The 18,803-nt window shown below is 46.5% G+C and overlaps 1 protein-coding gene across 2 annotated transcripts in view; it reads right to left on the reverse strand.

The window, feature by feature from the left end:
* The window catches only part of MCC (MCC regulator of WNT signaling pathway), a 512,678-nt gene that overhangs the window by 42,370 nt on the left and 451,505 nt on the right, over nucleotides 1-18,803 (reverse strand). For both annotated transcript variants that reach the window (XM_058277125.1, XM_058277133.2), the window contains 3 exons: nucleotides 17,887-18,121; nucleotides 13,515-13,721; nucleotides 8,844-8,944 (listed from right to left, as the gene is read on the reverse strand). In XM_058277125.1, the coding sequence (XP_058133108.1) occupies nucleotides 8,844-8,944; nucleotides 13,515-13,721; nucleotides 17,887-18,121 (543 nt within the window). The remainder of the gene's footprint in view (nucleotides 1-8,843; nucleotides 8,945-13,514; nucleotides 13,722-17,886; nucleotides 18,122-18,803) is intronic.

Here is an 18,803-nt window from a genome sequence, read left to right on the forward strand (position 1 = left end):
TTTCTCCCTTGCTGGTTGTGCAGTAGGAGCCAAGGATGTAGTTAGTGCTATAATAGTTGGTGGAGGGTCAAGCTGCCCTTATTGCCCCCAGGGACCAGTGAAGCTTCTGTTCCAGGGGTAGGGACAAAGTTACAGCTGTGTGGAATAATCCAAGTTGTACAGGCCTAGACTGTAGTTGCCCAGAGAGACTGATGAAGCTTCATGCCCCATTCTCCCCTGCCTGGGGCAGGGATGGAGCTGCAGGTATGGGCAGCAACCTATGCAGTGTGGGTCCAAGATGACTGCAGCTGCCCTGGTAGACTTCCGATTATTCAGTCTATGCCAGCCAAATGTACCTGCAGTTACCTGGATAGCCAGAGGCAGGGCTGAAGCTAGGCTAGAGCTGCAGGCTGATCTGGGTGAAAGAAACTGGTTCCTACCATCACTGTGATTTTCGGTATGCTGGGCATCCCCTCATGCTGAGGGCAGAGTCAAAATGGCAGCTACTGGCCTCTTTCTGACTTGAATGGTTCAAACTTTAGCTGTTCTTAGGGTTATACTTTAGCCAGCTAAATTTACTAATCAGTAGCTGAAATTGGTGGCCAATCCTCACTTCCTTTCCTGTGTTTGGGAAATGGACCTTCCAATTCCAGCCACAGAATAGCTCCTGGGGTGGCTTGCACTGCCAAAGGAGGATAATCACCGGCCTCTGTGGCTTGGCCAGTAATTTCCCAGGGGCTAGTGCAGGTCCCCCAGTTTCCTCCCTGCTAGAGGTGGGGTAGGGGCTTATGCTAGAGCTGCAATCTGACGTGGATGGAAGGAAGCCAGTCCCTACCAGCACTGTGATTTTCAGTCCACCTGCTTCTCCTCATGCCAGGCATGGAGTTAAGATGGCGGCTGCCAGCCTCTTTCTGACTTGGACAGTTTCAAACTTTAACTGTTCTTAGGATTATACTTTAGCCTGCTGAATCTACTCATCAGTAGCTGAAGTTAGTGCCTAACCATCTCTTCCTCACCTGTTTCTGGGAAGTGGAGCTTTCAATTCCAGCTGCGGAACAGGACCCGAGGTGGCTTGTGCCTCCAGTGGAGGATGGGGCACCAGCCTCCATGGTGTGGAGAGCACTACTTATGAATCTTCTCTGCAGATGGGCAGTGTCCTCTTTCCATTCCTTCAAGGATGCTGCAGGATGCTCTTCTGGTCTCCTAGAGCCCCCAAACAGGTGCTTCAGCTAGCTCCAGATAGCTTTGGGTGTTTACTGACTGCCTTGTAGCAGGAGCTGACTCTAGGAGCTCCTTACTCTGCCGCCATCTTGCTTGTTGTCCCCACCAATTGATTTTTGACAAGACTGCCAAGCTCACTCAATTTGGAAAGAATAGTGTCTTCAACAAATGGTTCTGAGAGAACTGTATATCCACATGTAAAAGAATGAAGGAGGACTCGTATCTCATACCATATACAAAAATTAACTCAAAATGACCAAAGACCAAAATACAAGACCCAGGAGTATAAAACTCCTGGAAGAAAATTCAGGAAGCATCTTTAGTATCTTGTATTAGACAATGATTTCTTAGACTTTACACCTACAGCACAAGCAACGAAAGAAAATTTTTTTTCTTATTTTCTTTTAAATGTTACATTAAAAAAACGAGGTCCCCACCCCCCCCACCCCACTCCTCCCACATCAACAACCTCTTCCATCACTGTGACACATTCACTGCACCTGGTGAATACATTTTGGAGCACTGCTGTACCACATGGACAGTGGTCCACATTGTAAGATAAATGAGACTTCTTAATATTAAAAATTTTTGTGCCTCAAAGGATGCTGTCATGAAAGTGAAAAGTCATCCTACTCAATGGGAGAAAAGTATTTGGAAACCACTTATCCGATAAGGGTTTAATAGCCAGAATATATAAAGAAATCTTACAACTTTTGGAAGTGGCTGTGGCTCAAGGAAGTGAGCTCCCATGTACCATATGGAGGACCTGGGTTTGATCCCTGGGACCTCCTGTTAAAAAAAAAGAAATCCTACAATTCAACAATAAAAAGACAAATCAACTCAGTTAAAAAAATGGACAAAAGACTTGAATAGACATTTCTCTAAGTAGGACAAATAAATGGCTAAAATGCACGTGAAAATATGCTCAACATCGGCAAGCCGGTGGAGCTCAGTGGCTGAGCACCGGCTGGCCACATATGAGGTCCTAGGTTCAATCCCTGGCTCCTAGTACGTTTAAAAAAAAAAAAAAAGATGTGCATCACTAGTTATTAGGGAAATGCAAATAAAAATGGACAATGAGATATCATTTTACCCCTACCAGATTGGCCACTATTAAAAAAACAGAAAACTACAAGTGTTGGAGAGGATGTGGAGAAATAGGAACATTTATTCGCTGCTGGCACAAATGTAAAATGGCACAGCTGCTGTGGAAGAGAGTTTGGTGGTTCCTAAGAAAGTTAAGTATATAGAACTACTGAATCACCCAGCAATTCCACTTCTAGCTATATACTCAAAGGAATTGAAATCAATGACTCAAACTGATATTTGCACACTGATGTTCACAGCAGCGTTATTCACAATTGCCAAAAGATGGAAGCAGCCCAAGTGTCCATCAACAGACGAATGGATAAATAAAATGTGGTATATACAAACAATGTACTATTATTAAGCCATTAAAAGAATGAAGTTCTGATACATGCAACAACGTGGAGGAAACTTGAAGACATCATGTTAGGTGAAATGAGTGAGATGCAAAAGGACAAATATTGTCTGTTCTCACTGATATGGAATAATTAGAATAGGCAAATTTACAGGAGGATATAAAGGAAGAAGGGGCTGAGACTGAGTGAGAGCTAGTAAGAGAATCAGAGAAAATGACTAAGAAGTCCAGGCTAACTGGGATCTTCAGGAGTCACAATGCAAGCAGCGGCAGGGGAAGTGATTTTTTTTTTCCAGGAAGTACCAGAGATTGAACCCTGAACCTTGTACATGGGAGGTAGGTGCTCAACCATTAAGCTACATCTGCTCCCTGGAAGTGATTTTAAGAGTCAACCATGAGAGAGAACGACCTGAGAAAAGATAGAGTGTAGCACCCTTAGGCAGCCAGTGGTGGCCACACCTCCTTATAGTAGGAAGGATGCCATTTGCAGTGAGAGACGATAGGAAGAGAGATTAGAGATGAATTCTTCAGAAGCATGGGCTTAGTCCTGTGTTCTATCACCCTACGCCGGAGGCCTCTCTGTCCTCCCACTCTTTGGTCACAAGGGCCAATTCCATCTCAGCTAACACCATCCAAAGCATCCTATGTGAGACAGAGAGTCAACTCTGGCAAGGAAGAGGGACATCATTCTTGAAGAGAAGAAACAGAAGATGCTCTTTGTTCCTTAGCAAATGTGACTGAAATTGGGGTGGTGTTGTATGTGGCAGAATTGTAGGGGTCTACAGACTTGGCCAGGGGGGTGCACCTTCTATTGGAGTTTTATTTTGCAATTAATAGAAAATAAATGCATGCAAGCTTTTTAGGAGGTGCCAAATTCATCTCTTTTATTATTGCCACCGCTAGAGAAAATTCGCCATTTAAAGTATCAAAATTTACACTACTAAATATGGTCAGAAGAGGAGGTTATCAAGAAAGAGGAGAAAAAGAGAGAGAGAATTTCTAGTGAAAAAATGATTCATCAGATCAAGAACTTTTAAATAGTCAAAGTTGTGAAGACTGGAATGGGATGCTTCCCCCATCAGGAATAATTTGGACTGTGGTGGAGGCCCACAGCCTAGGGATAACTTGGGGGAGCCTACTCTGTCTCTTTGAACTCTGACATTTGGCCTCATGCACCTGTCCCCACCTGCTGGGCCCAGGTCACTCATGATCAGGGTCATACCTCACTGCCTCAGACCTGGTCTGAGCCCAGTCAGGGGCCCACCTAACTGGGGATGGCTCCTTAACACGGTTCTGATATGCAGTCTTGGAGCCTGGTTGCTGGTTACTCATTAGGTAGAGAAAAGGAAGCCTAAGCATGCCTTTTCTGGCTGATGAGTTGGGTGCAGCCTGTCACTGGATAGAGTGGCCACAGTGATTTATTTCTTGCCTTTACTTAGGTTTCCCGGAAACATCTGACACAGATGCAGACATGGTAGCCTAACCTGAAGGGCTCAAGCAGAGCCCTGATGGGTCTTTGACCAAATGACAGCAGCCTCCTATGGTAGAAGCAAGGGTACTGACTTCTGCCGGGAGCTGGGTCAGAGCTGTGCTTGGGGCAAGTGAAAGGAGGTTGTGAAATCACCTGAGGCAGTGCTACATGCTGCTTGGCACCATGCTGAAAGCCCCTTTTCTGTCTATTCTCTGTCTCATAGCACTGAGGCAGCACAACCTCCTTTACCTTTAAAACAATACGACATGGGGTCAGCAAATGGCTCTGCTTCCGAGAGCTGTGCATTTGAGTAAGTGTGCCTTCTCCACACAGCAGTTCATCTGAAATGAGCAGTTGACAGATGCACAGTGCTGTACGAGAAGCACAGAGGTTCTCATTTTACCAGACCAGTGCACATTATGGTGGGTATCGCCTTCAGATGAGCCCACATGAGGGGGCTCAGCTCACACTTGTCTGTAGACAAGTCCCTTGCCAGCACAAGGGGGTTGCAGGGTGGTTCAACAACCCACTGTCCAAGAACTTGGAGGCATGAGATTTCCCCACTGTCTCGCTGTGTGACCTTGAGAAATCACTCAGCCTTGCTGTGCCAGACCCCTTTCTACTCCCCCAGCTCATATGGAGAGCAGCACCTGCTCTTAGCTATCTCACAAGAACAAGACGGAGATGAAATTGTCTGCTTCTCTCTGCTGTGCTCAGACCTGTGGGCAGAATCTACCAGCACAATGTTAGTACAAAGGGTCATTTCTGAAAATTCCTTTTACTAACTGCATTTTTATACTTCACTTCTTTGGTGGAAAGATCATTCAGTTAAATTTTACTAGGACCAAGGGCAAAAGGAAATGGAGAAGGATTTGTTGTAATATGCAGGCTGCACAGAAAACAAAAGAAACAAGAAACTCTGATAACAAAACACCTCATGTGCAAGACTGGAAACCTGGTCATCCATATGGAGTTTTATGGCCATATTGGAGGCAATAAACTACAATAACTGGAAGTGGAGGGAACAACAGCCGAGCAGATGGGCGTTAACTAGTAAGTGTGTGACTGCATGGAGGCCTGGTTTTGTTCCAAACAGAGAGAAGAAATTTGGGAAGAAGAAGATACACCAAGGGAAGCAGGGTTCACCCAGACTGAGGCTGAAGCCTGGCTAGGTAAGGGGAGACTGAGCAGGGGCAAGGCTGTCACCCAGAGCAAGTGACCGAAATGCCCCAGGCGCCTTCCTTGGTGGTGACTGGTTCTCCTCTAGAAGGAACCACTACTCAGCCTCTTCGCCATCACAGATCTATAACCAGCTCTTTTCAATCGGATGTCCAGGCCCTCAGCTTTGTCATCTGGAACCATCCTGCTTCAAGGGTGGAATATTTCTGAAAATGCTAGTAAGGTTCTTCCAAATGACTTCAACCATTGGCTTAGCAGTGATTTAATACCTTCGAAAAAGGTGTTAGTTTCCAGTTGATTTTTAAAATAAAAACATCCCCAAATCTTAGCCCTCAGGTGTTTGTATTATATACCCTTATGAAATAATGACTCCAGTTTCTAAGCTATATTTACAATACGATTAGGTTACTTTCTTTTTTCCTTTAGACCTGTGGGTTCTTCCTTGGTTCCATGTATCTGAGTCTTGTTTAGAAATCTGTGCTAACCAGTTTAAGGCTGGTTATTGGAAATCCATCATGATTGAAAGATCAGAAGAAATGTTTTTATGTTTAGTCAGCAGAACCTGCATCCTGCTTGTGCCAGAGAAGGCCTCTGAGGTTTGGGGATTTTGAAAAAATTTAGGGGCTTAGCTTACAGATACAGTATCCAAATGGCTCCCAGTTGGACCCAGGGAGTGGATTCTTATCCTGTGTTTCTGGCACAGTCAAGTCATCAAGATTTGTTGAGGGGAATCTTCCTATGCTGCCTCTCTCCCTGCCCCAAGCAAAGCAATTACAATTTGACCACAGAGTCACAGGTGCTGGAAATGTAAAAACAGAGCCATTATAACTTGGAAGAAAAGACAAAAAGGACAGCATGTAGTCAGGAGGGGAGTGGAGTTCCCCACAAGGCCGCCTGCGAGCCACCCTCAGGCTCAGAGGCCAAACTATAAAATAAACAGCCCCAGGTGGATTAAGGTAAAGGACTGAGCATAAACTGTAGCCTTTCCCTCCATCCTATATCCACCTAAATGATAGAAAAGGTATTTTTAAAAATCCCTGAGCATATTAGAAAGCAAGGAATGTTTTCTGTAGTCCAGAAACTGTAAGTATTCATAAAAAATGAAAGACAGATGGGTTTTGTTTTTTCCTGAAGAAAAAACCACAACTCAAAAGGCACACAGACAAAAACTGCTGCAACAGGAAGAAGGGGATTCAGGGGTCCTCCAACAAGGCGGTGTTCGTGTAAGGAACAGGAGGGGGCCAGATGCTGGTCAGACAGGCAGCCTGGCTGGCTGTTATCAGCTGGGAGGAACAGAAAGCCCAGGATACTAGATTTTGACACAGCCTGGCTGGCAGCATATTATAGGGTCTCCTTCCCATTTTTTCTGGAAAGTGGGTGGTGATAAGCAGATATAGTACTCATACAAGTTATCTAGGAATTTCAACTACAAGGATGAACACACAAACGAGAACCAGTGAATATTTAAGGAAAGCAATCACCAAAAAAGAATCACAAAACTAAACTATAAAAAGAACTTATGTGTGAGGGAACAGCATTAATACAGCAGACAAAATGAGATTTCAGAATAAGTATAATAAATATCCTCAGACAGATACAAGAAAATATTGTATCATTAACAAAAAGATTATAGCTTTGGTAACCAAAATAAAAAAATTCAACAGATAGGCCAAACATCATAGTGGCTATAGGAAAGAATACCTCAGTGAGCTGGAAACGGGAAGCATTCTCTCTAGAACTATACCATATGATACAGCAGCCATTAGCCATGTGTGGCAACTGAGCACTTGATATGTGTCCTGGTTTGTCTTTTGTGGTCCCCAGAAAATTAGGTCCTTAAGCTAACCCATTCCTGTGCCTATAAATGTGGTGTAGATGGGGTCTTTGCTTAGATTCAGTTAAGGGACCTTAAGGGACCTTGACTAGATCGATTTTGATTTGACTACCTCAGTGAGGTGTGACACAGGTTGTGTCTCCACCTTCTTGCTGGGTCTTATGTAAACTGAGATCACAAAGAGTGGCACAGAAAAGGAAGCCCTGCCATTCTGTCCCAGCCAGGCGAGAACGAGGACTCCAGGTGTGCTTAAGACCAGCTGCAGAAAGACCAAGAAACAATGAGAGGTTCAAGGAGATGAGACCCAGAGAGAGATGCCTGATCACCCACAGCTGAACTCCAGCAGAAAGTACAGCGAGACCAGAAGACCCACCATGTTGCCTCACCACATGGCAGAACTCCAGGATCTGCTAGCACCTGTGAGAAAACATCTCTGATGATGCCTTGATTTGGACATTTCACAGCCTAGGAACTGTAAACTTTTCCCCTAATAAAATGCCCATGATAAAGGCCAACCCATTTCTAGTATACTGCATTGGCAGCCCTGTGGCAGACTATATGTGACTGGACTGAATTGAAACATGATGTAGGTGTAAAACACCCACCAGATTTTAAATACTTAGTATTTAAAAAGAAGGCAAATAGCTCAATTTTTAAAAAAATATTGGTTGTATGTTGAAATGATAGTATTTTGAATATACCGTGTTAAATAAAAATACGCTATTAATAGTTTACCTGTTTCTTTTTACATTTTAAAGTGGCTACTAGAAAATTTAAGATTACACATGTGGGGAAGTGTTGTGGCTCAACTGATAGAGCATCCGCCCACTATATAGAATGTCCAGGGTTTGGTACCTAGTGCCTCCTGACCCGTGTGGTGAGTTGGCCCACATGCAGTGCTGCCACATGGAAGGAGTGCCGTGCCATGCAGGGGTGTCCCCCGTGTAGGGGTGCCCCATGTGCAAGGAGTGTGCAAGGAGAGCTGCCCTGCATGAAAAAAGGACACCCTGCCCAGGAGTGGTGCCATACACACGGAGAGCTGATGCAGAAGATGATGCAACAGAAAAAGTGACAGTTTCCTGTGCTGCATGACAAGAATGCAAGCAGACAGAGAAAAACACACAGTGAATGGACAGAGAGCAGACAATGGGGTGGGGGGCAAGGGGAGAGAAATAAAATAAATCTTTAAAAAAAAAAAGGTTACACATGTGGTTTGCATTATATTTCTATTGGTCAGCACTGCTCTAGAACACAGTGAAGAATGACACGGAGAGAAAGCATGAACATTTAGTACATGGAAGAAACATTTAAATAATAAAAGAAGTTTCCCCAGTACTGAATAAATATGTGAGAACTTTTGATTGAAAAGATCTCTCAGTGGTGAAAGAATTTCCAGTAAAGTAAGAAACAAGGTAAGGAGGCCTGCTTTCATTGTCACTATTTAATATTCTGGTTCTAGCCATTGCAACAAACATTTGAAAAAGGAAAAGATGAGGTCTTCTTTTTGTAGATGAAATGATTGCCTATATACTTTCCCCTCTTGCTCCCTTCGCAAAAGGACTGGCACAAACAGGGATTCTCCATTTCTGACCTCCAAGGTATCAGGACCTCTTCGTTCCCAGGCAGCTCTTCATAATCCATGAAAAGCTGACATGGGCAGCCAATAGAACTTAGAGCAAAGCCTTTACTGCTAGAATAAATTACTTGTCAAGGCTTACCGACGGATGGCATTGGTGAACTCTGCAGCCAGCTCACTCTCGTTGCACACCGTCCTTAGTTCAGCCAGTGACAGAGTTGGTGAGGCAGCATCAGCACAGTCCTGGGAAGAACAGAAGCGTTTCTGTAAGAACGTCAGAAACCAAGCCCAAGAGCACCCTGGAAACTCCTTCCATTCTGCAGCAGGGCACGTTAGCTGACCAGGGCAGCAAAGGCAGCAGCATCAGATGCCTGGGAGCACCCTTAGATCCTCTGCAGGGTAAAGTCTGGCAGCAAGCCAAAGAAAGCCCCCTCTGCTTCCTGATACAGTTACCTTCCCCGGCTGTCCAGTGGGTGACGATGCCACCCCTGTGCTCGGAGCACTCACTGCATGCTAAGTCCTGCCCAGGCACTCCACAAGCATTAAGTCTTTTTTTTTCAATTTCTCTCCCTTTCCCCCCCCCCACATTAAGTCATTTAATGAGCACTGTTCACCTCCGAAGGCAGGTACTATTATTATCCCCATTTTACAGAGGAGGAAATAAGGCATGGAGAGGTTAAACTGCAGTTGGCTAGAAGTGGTAGAACCAGGATTCATACAAGGCCATGTGGCTCCAGATCAGTGCTATTAACCATTCGTAAAGAGAAGTGAGAAATACACATGAGTATGTTCACCACCCACCCCACTGCTCCTTGGGAGAAAGCCAGTCTATTCTAGATTTGGGAGCTTTACTGGGTTCAGTGTGATTGTCTAGAAAACCCAGGAAAAAGGGGGGTGGCAGAAGAAGTGCACCCCTCTCCCATGTATTAGCATTAGATGGGACTCTAGACATCATCTGAATCAAATCTGCTCATCCTTACAGATAAGGAAACATAAGAGCCAGAACCCCTAACTTCAGTTAAGATTCTAGTCATAAAGCAATGACCGTACCTGTTTGAATGTTTTCCTTTCTCTGCATGTGGACAAAGAGCAGCAGCTGCACTACATAGGAAAGCACCCAAGCAGAAGGCATCCAGCTGATCATCTGCTCAATCCACATTTACTGAGGATCTACAATACCCCAAGCCTGAGAATATAAAGCCTGCAATCTCTTGCAGGAGACGGAATATAAACAAAATTTTATTATGGGACAAGTGCTATAAAGAGTTATGAACCTAGTGCTAGTAATTCAGATGGTGGGAAGTTCAATTGTCTCCCTCAACCCACTCTGATAAAGACATGCCACAACACCCATGGGGGTCCCTCTGGCAACATCTGAGCACCTCTTCCCTCTGCCGTGTCCTCCACCGGGACTGCCTCCCCTCCTTCTGCTCCATTCAGTTGTCTTTGAAGTCCCACTTCTCTACCAAGTCCCCCAATCCATTGGCCCATGGAATCTGTCTAAAACCCCCATGGTACCCTCTCCTTTTGTATAGCAAATCTCCCTTGATGTTAACATTTCTTAAGACTGTGAGCACCTTATAGACAGAGACTGCTCTGTCTCAACCATAGTGCCTCTTCCTAAACATACCTGGAAATAGCTATTGAATTTAGATGGGAACTGCAGGAACCTAATGCAACTTGCATAAGATTTGGGACCCGGCTGTGCTGGCTGGAGGAAATTTTTTAAAAAGCATAAAATCCATCCAGTGGAGCAAGACTCGGTGTTCTAGACCCAAATCTGGCCTACCACCTATTTTGGTATAGTCTGTGAGGTTTTCATATTCTTAAAAAGTTGGAGGAGGGAAGCAGATGTGGTTCAACTGACAGACCACCCACCTACCATATGGAGGGTCCAGGGTTCGATACTGAGGGCCTCCTGGTCTGTATGATGAGCTGGCCCACATGCAGTGCTGCTGCATGCAAGGAGTGCCATGCCATGCAGGGGTGCCCCCCATGTAGGGGTGTCCCACATGCAAGGAGTGTGCCCCGCAAGGAGAGCTGCCCTGTGCAAAAAAAGTGCAGCTTGCCCAGGAGTGGTGCCACACACACGGACAGGTGATGCAGCAAGATGACACAACAAAAAGAGACACAGATTCCTGGTGCTGCCTGTCAAGAATGCAAGTGGAGGGAAGTGGATTTGGCTCAACTGATAGAGTATCCACCTACCATATGGGAGGTCCAGGGTTCAAACCCAGGGCATCCTGACCTGTGTGGTGAACTGGCCCACGCGTGGTGCTGATGTGTGCAAGGAGTGCTGTGCCACGCAGGGGTGTCCCCTGTGTAGACATTCCATCTCTTGCCCACGTGCAAGGAGTGCGCCCCACATGGAGAGCTGCCCTGTGTGAAAAAAAGCGCAGCCTGCCCAGGAGTGGCACCGCACACATAGAGAGCTGATGCAGCAAAATGATGCAGCAAAAAGAGACACAGATTCCTGGTGCCGTGGACAAGAATGCAAGCAGACACAGAAGAACACACAGTGAATGGACAGAGAGCAGATAATGGGGGGAAGGGGAAGGGGAGAGGAATAAAAAACTAGATCTTTTTTAAAAAGTTGGGAAAAAATATCAAAAGAAGAATAATATTGTGCAACATAAAAATTAAAAATATTTGGAATTCAAATTCCAGTGTCCATAAGTAAAGAGTTATTGGAATACAACCAAGCCCATTTGTTCATGGGTGTTGCTGCTGGCTGCTTTCGCACTCCAGCTCTAAACAGCAGAATTGAGAAGGCCTGCTGGAGTCCACATGGCCTGGCAAATCCTAAAAATATTTACTATCCAGCCCTTTACAGAAAGGTTCACTGGCCCCTGCTCCAGACCACTTTGCCTCATCTATCAACAAACACACTCAAGTGAACTGCCCAGGTAGGAGATCTTACTGAAATAGTAAATGGATCTAATATATGAAAGACAAGATAATCAGCTCATTCAAATTACATTACCTGAGCCACACAAGGTACTTTTTTCTAACAGCTTCTTACTCTAATATTTTAAAAAATCACCTAGGTTTTTTCCACCAGACAGATTTCTCTACTTTGAAGCCACTCCACAAAACACAGTGCTTCTACCAGTCAAAATAAATACAAGAACCAGGGGAAAATGCTCAGTTCATAGGCCTTCTGGCAAGACCATGTTAAGTCCATTTCTACCACACCCTAAAAACACACACATGAACACTGGTGCTCTGTCAAAGTGACTGCTAACAAACCTAAAAGCTATAAAAAGATTGTTAAGGTGCTTGTGTGGAAGAGAAAACACTGTCTTCCTAGGCCCAGATGCCATCCTATGAAAACAGCGCTGGGCTGGCAGCTGCTGTGGTGACCTTTCCGAAACGGGGGTAGCAAGCCATCCCCCCGCTGAAAAGCCCTCAGGCGCGCCTCACTGCTCAGGGTATCGCTGCCCGCTGACTTCTCTAGCCGACATGAATCTATTCCCCTTTCCTCCACGTGCTGTTCCATCGGCCCAGAGCCTCTGCCCACCCTTCTTCAACAGGCCAGTTCCTACTCTCCACTGGGTCTCAGTTGAGAAGTCCATTTCTTCCAGGAAGCCTGTCCTGAATCTCCAGTTCTGCAATTAGAGTCCAGCCTGTGGCCTCCCATGGCACTAGGACCTGATCTCAGGACATGGCGTTGCGATCACCTGTCTACCCCCTGGTTCCCCCTACTGGAACAGAAACTCAAGGAGGGCGGCTCCTGCTGCCTGTGCCCAATCCCACTGACTGAATGAGTGGACGAACGAGAAGCAGCTGCGGGTGCGGGCGGCGGGCGGTGTACTCCCTTGGCCCCTTAGTAGATGGGAGGTGGGGAAAGAAAAAGCTGAGTCTATTGTGAAGCAGGCTTCAAATTCTTAGCTATTTAGGGAGTGGCAAGTCATTGCTATGCAACACCAGCACTGCTCTGTTCTCCCCAGGCACATAGTACTACTGGAGATATCCCTGTATTTGTTCCAACCCAAACTTGAGAAGCCACTAATTAGGTCTGATAGAAATTAGGGTCAGGAGAAGCTAATATTTATGAAGAACTCAAAATACAATGCACAAAATACCCTAGTGCCTTGGGGTGAGGGGTAGAATTCCTTAGGGTCCAGAAGCTTTTATTTCTCCACTGCAGGGTTTAGAATAATTCTGAGATACAAGATGATGGACTGAGCTTGGATTCTAGAACAAAAGACCTGTGGGTTGCAGGTAGTGTTTGCGTTTGCAAGCAGGCTCTCTGGTGATAGCCCACTCTCTGATGATGTATTCTGCATAATCTGAGGGCTGGCTGCTTTCTGCTCACTGAAGGCTAGAAATGCCCACAGTAGTTGAGGAGGTAACTCAGAGTGGAAAGAAGCCTTTCAGCCCCATTTCAGTTCTGCCCTTTATTAGCTAGCAGACCCCTCTGTTCTTCTGAGCCTCATTTTCCTTCTCCAGAGTTGTGAGGCTGAAAGGAGATGCTGAATGCATGATTGGTACAGAAATGGGCACAGTAAGCGTTAAAAAATGCTGGTCGTGATATACAAGTTGATTAGAAAAAGGAGGTGAGACCTCAGACTATTGGGCAATGTCACAGATCCCTCTTCTGAAAAGACTAATATGTGAAAATGTCTTACCTATTACATAAAGTCAATAATATTTACTATGTGAATTTGTTATCTTTGCACTCAACATGCCCCCATCTTAGAAGTCCTAAGTTCCTATGCCGGCAAGGAAACTGAGGCAGCAGGGCAATATGGTGTGGTCAGTGGATACTGGGCAGGAAGTGGGAGCGTCCCAGTGTCACCTTCAGCCCTACCTTGCCAGACTTGTCTTTGCTGCCGCTGCTGGTGGAGCTGAGGGAACGCACCCGCTGCTCCTTCTGCTCCTCCACCTCCGACTTCAGGTGCTCGATGTGCACCAAGTAGGCCTGCTCCTGGGCCTCCCGGGTGCTCAGCTTCAGCTCCAGGGCCTTCTTCTCTTTCTCCAATAGGTAGAGCTGGGCCTTGAGCTCAGCCATCTCCTCCTACAGAGCAAGGATCACAGAGCACATGAGGCGCTGCCATCTCAGAGCAGGGCTGGGCAAGGGAAAGTGAAGGGGCGAGAGGGGTGATTTTGGGGCTGGAACCCTTGGCAGAGCTGTCACTCTGAAGAGCGGATGAGATGCTGGGAGCAGACCTGACAGCTGGCCCACACATCTGAAGGACTGATGCGTGGGCAGAACCAGGTGCTTTGTCACTCTGTGGGCTACAACTAAGAGAAATGAATAGAACTTACAGGCAAGACGATTTGGGTTCAATATAAGGAACTATTCAACTACCACCCCGCCCCCCCCATGGACACACAGAGGCTGAGCTTCAGCAGTCACAGGTCGTAAAATGTCATCCACACAAGAGAGGCCAGGTCTACCGAGGTCCCTTCCAATTTCCATTTCATTGTCCAATTGTCCATGGCACTGATACACACAATTAATTTCCCCTGATGGCATCTTTGTCTGCCCTGCAGCTGAGGCAGGCTGGTGGGAAGTGCCCACAGCAGTATTATCCCCTGGCTCTTATCTACATCTGAGGGTCAACAGAAGTGGAGTCCTTCACATGTGACTACTCATCAGGTAACTTCTAAAAATATCTTATGAAACTCAATGTGGGGTTTCCAGCAGAGACTAAGAAGTGAATCCAAAGTAGAACAATGCTATCCTGGGACCAGAAGCCAGAAAAAAAAAGACCTCCCCCCATTTATTGAGCACCTACCACTGTTTATAAGTGTTTCACATTTATGCTTCCCAATCCGAGGTAGGTGTTAGGAATATCTCTCTTTGCAGATGGGCATGGAAGCATGGAAAAGTAAAGCAGCTGCCTGTGGTTGACCCAGGCTGTCTGGCTCTGAGCCCAGGCTCTTAACCTCTAAGCTCTATTGCCTCTTCCCCTCAAGGTGAGCCTGCACAGCCTAGCAGGCCTCTCCCTTCCCACTGCTGCTGGAGGTGGAGCCCACCAGGTGGCCACATGGCCGGCCTCCCCACCTAGTCCATGGCACCTTCTTAAAGGGATTCTTCATAAAGCTGGGGTGCTACCTTGAAATTGACTCATTGAGGTTACGATTCTGGCCACTCCTGAAGTGACCCAGATCTGAGGTAACAGGCCACAGACTTGGTGTGCCCTCCAGAATAAGCCAGTCCCACCGCGGGTAGCTGTTTGCACCCGCCATTGGGGGGCGGTACCAGAGGGCATATTAACCCTCTCTCCAGGGTAGTCAGTCTCAGGGCTGGTGGGCTGAATCCCATGGAGAAGTGACTCAGTGACGCTCAAGAGAACATGCCGCACCTTTTCTAAAAATCTGGTGTAAAAACCAGAATGAAAACATTTCCGTACATGGAAGCCTTCTCACTTTTTGCCATGAGAAGCAAGATTATGAAGGCTGCAAGCTGAGCTAAAGGAGATGGTCACTCCCAGAGCAAACATATAAATGCACGCTTGAAAGGAGGAAAGAGAAATCCAAGCTGCCGGAAATGAAGAGGGCACTCAGCCAGCGTGCGGCGACGAGCCGACAGTGCTGGCCACCAGGGACATCTACCTGGACCCTACAACCTGGGATTCTAACACCTGTGCCAGGGGACACAGCTAGAACTGAGACTCCCACAGGAGCTGGACTCCTGAAGCTCTGCTTGGATTAAGAGACTGGAACACTTCTTCTCTGGAGACATAGCAAGGAAACCTGTCATCTCTCAGGCTCTGCGTGAGGAAAGAAAGAAAAGTCTTTTGAGGGATCAAAACCTCAAGCTTGTTTCATGTGAGGTCATGAGCCAGGAATCCTAAACTAAGAGTGTAACATAAACTAATCCCCAACCCCGTGGGTCCTCAGCAGGTCTAAATGCAGAGCCACCCTAACGATGTCTGCAGCCCAGAACCCATGGGGATGCTCACAGAAAATACAACTTCCATTGAAGGTGAGCTAGCATGTTCTCTCTCCACCTCCCTCAAACTCTCACTCTTACACACATACACACACACAGAGGAAATCAACCGTTTTGAGGAAGCAGCAGGAGATGCAACAGAAGTGAAAATTAGTTCATTAAAAGAACCAGAAATAACAAAACGTGACAAACTAAAAAATAAATATTAAAAACAATTAGATTAGAAACGATAAAGGACACTCAAAAAAAAAGATTAGGACACTCAAAAAAAAAGAAGAGTAGATTTGAAAAGGAACCAAGTAGATTGTCTAGAAATGAAAACGTATTTACTGAAGATCATATACAAGAAATGAAAAATAACAGAACTTGAAGTTTTACAGCAGTTGCATCCTAAAACAAAATGGTGAAATCCAACTAACGCATGTGACAATGGATTTGGTGTGGGTGAATATATTCCTAAACACACAGATTTGGACAGAGAAAAGGTGGATGACTCAGATTTATTCTCCAAAACATTTATAAGGGAGCCAAAGCAGAATGCCAGTGATGGCTGCCATTGGATTATGTTCTTATGGGTTGCATTACTTCCCTCTTAGCATTTCAAATAATTTCTACTCTTCTAGAAAATTTCAAACACTTATTTTTAAGTGGCAAAGGGACTATTAGAGCTTTTATTTGACCCGAATGTCTTTCCTGGCCAGAATGACACCAAATGTATTATACAGCATATTTGCCTGAACACAGAAAGGAAATCCTTAGTCCTTGGCCAAAGGAAACATGATGTTTGGAATAAATAACGAAAGGGCAGCCTTGTGGCTCATGCTACAGGGTGGCAAAGGAATGCAAAGAGGCTCCTTTTTGGGGACAAAGTCCTTTTGGATTCAAAGCCTGGCTCTTAGGCAACGAGGGGAGAAATATGCCAAAGTTGTGTGAGGATTCTCACAGAGAGGCAGAGAGTAGAAGTTAGGATATGAGACGAATGTGTGTGGGACTGAGGTAAAAGCAAGCTTGGAGACAAGCTCCTGTTACTGCTGCCAAAAATCTTCCTAGGCTTCACCTAGACTTAATCCAGAGCTGCCAAGGAGGGCAGAGACGCGCTGGGCAAGTGACTCCCCACGAGTCAGGGGTGACCGCTGCCGACAGCCCCTCTCCCCTCTGCAGAGGCTAACCACAGAGGGGTCTGCCCCGCTGCATGGCTCAGACCCCTGTGCATTTTTCTGAGGACAGTACTGGTCACAGGAGAGTAATGAGTATGAACTCGACATGGCCCCTCGGGCTGCTCTGCCTGCCTCGCTTGACTGAGAGCTGGTCTCCACCCCCGACAGCCCCTCCCTCACGTCTCGACTCCTGGGGCCAGTGACACTGCAGAGCCCAAGGCTGTGCGAGGCAGATCTCTACTCCTGGAGAGTCCCGGGAAGCCCGCTCCTAGCCCTACTCACCCAGAGCCCCAGGCCCTGGCCGAGGCCCACGAGCACGTCCCCACCTTTGGTGTGTGTCTGCTGAGGTGCAGCTGCAGTGACACAGGGCCATCCATGCTCCTGGAGGACTGTCTTCTGAGGGAGCAGAGGAAGGCCTGGTGCCTGGCACCTCAGAGACACACAAACTGTCCTGGTGGAGGCATGGCCAGCAGTTTAAGCAGCTCCCCAGAGGGGCTCTGGCCTTCCAAGGCAGCCCCACCTGCTCTAGAAATGAAGCAGATAACCAGCCAGGACAGCCCAAGAGCTCCTCAGGAAGCAGTGCCGTTCACTGCACCAGCAAACCTTCCCGGGGGTGGGGGGTGGGGGTGAAATGTTCAGTCTATCTGGATGGGCACTGCACGGAAGGCAATGAGTGTCAGGAAACCAGGGCTCTTGTCCTGGTGCTGCAGCTCCAGTTAACCTCAGTGTCCCCAGCCAGGACCTGAGGAAGTCCTGCTAAGCATTGCTGAAGTTGGGGGTCATTTCAGATGGATGGAAGCTTACGGTACGCTGCAGAGGTCTGATCTGGCTTCTCTTGGAGAAATGGGTGTTTTTAAAGCCAGGCTGTGACACTCCGAGGCATCCTCTGGGGTTCACCTCACCCCTCAAGGAATACGTCGAGCCCAAATGACTCCCAGACACACTGACACCTGACCCATCTACAAAAGGGCCTCTGGCTCCTCTCGGGGAGAGACGACTGAACGTGCATGGGGCTGCCTTCTCTGCACCTCCTGACCTGCTTTCAGGGCCTTTTGACATTGCCTGCAGACCACAGCCGAGCAGATGAGAACAGCATGCACGAGCAGGACCTGGCCCCCGTGTACCTTCATGGCCATGAGCTCCTGCATCAGCACGGCGTTTTCGAGATCCAGCCTCTGGCTGTCTCCCCGAGGCTTGACGTCGTAGCTGAGGGGATCGATGTGGATGCTCTCCAGCTCCAACATGGTCAGCTTGACAGCTGCCCTGTCATTCTTCAGCTGCTGAATATAGTCCTTCAGCCTCTGCTCATCTTCTTTAGTGAACTCAGTATCGCAGCTACTGGCTGTGGAACTGGTTGTGCTGAGAAGAAAAAGGGGAAAAAAACCCTCATTTCTCAATCATCATTATTAACAGATCTTTTTTTCTCACTCTTCTCAACACCCCTCCCCCCAATATTTTTCACTGATAGTCAAAAAAAAGCACTCTTCATGGCCTAGAAAATTGATAGCATCTTTTAGGAAAGAAACAAGATAAATATGAAGAATACAACTGCTCACACCCTTTGACACAATGTCATAGATCCGAGAAGTGAATTCTAAGGAAATAATTCCATGGAAGCAAAAAGATTCACATACCCCAAGATGTTTCATGAAAATGATCCAAAACAGAGCTTAGTGAATTACAGTACATACCAAAAGGAGGGAAATTATATGGTCATTACAATGATAATTATGACAATGGTAGAGATATTTTAGCATGGAAACAGGATGAAAAACAGTGAGTACATAATAACAAAAATAACTATACAGGACTTAAGGAAGAGATATGTTAAGTGGAACAAAGCAAGCTGAAGAACAAAATACGCATGGTGTGCTCTATAGATGCATGTCTATGTTCACAAACCCACATGTGTACACGTGCATACACACCCAGTCCAAACTGCTGGCAGCGGTGCCCTGGGCTGGGGGCTGGAAGGATGGGAGTGAAGGGGGCTGTTTTGCTCTGAGGACTTGAACCTTGTACCATGAAAAACACAGGTGTG

The sequence above is a fragment of the Dasypus novemcinctus genome, chromosome 2, assembly GCF_030445035.2.
Source record: "Dasypus novemcinctus isolate mDasNov1 chromosome 2, mDasNov1.1.hap2, whole genome shotgun sequence".
Classification (NCBI taxonomy): Eukaryota; Metazoa; Chordata; class Mammalia; order Cingulata; family Dasypodidae; genus Dasypus; species Dasypus novemcinctus.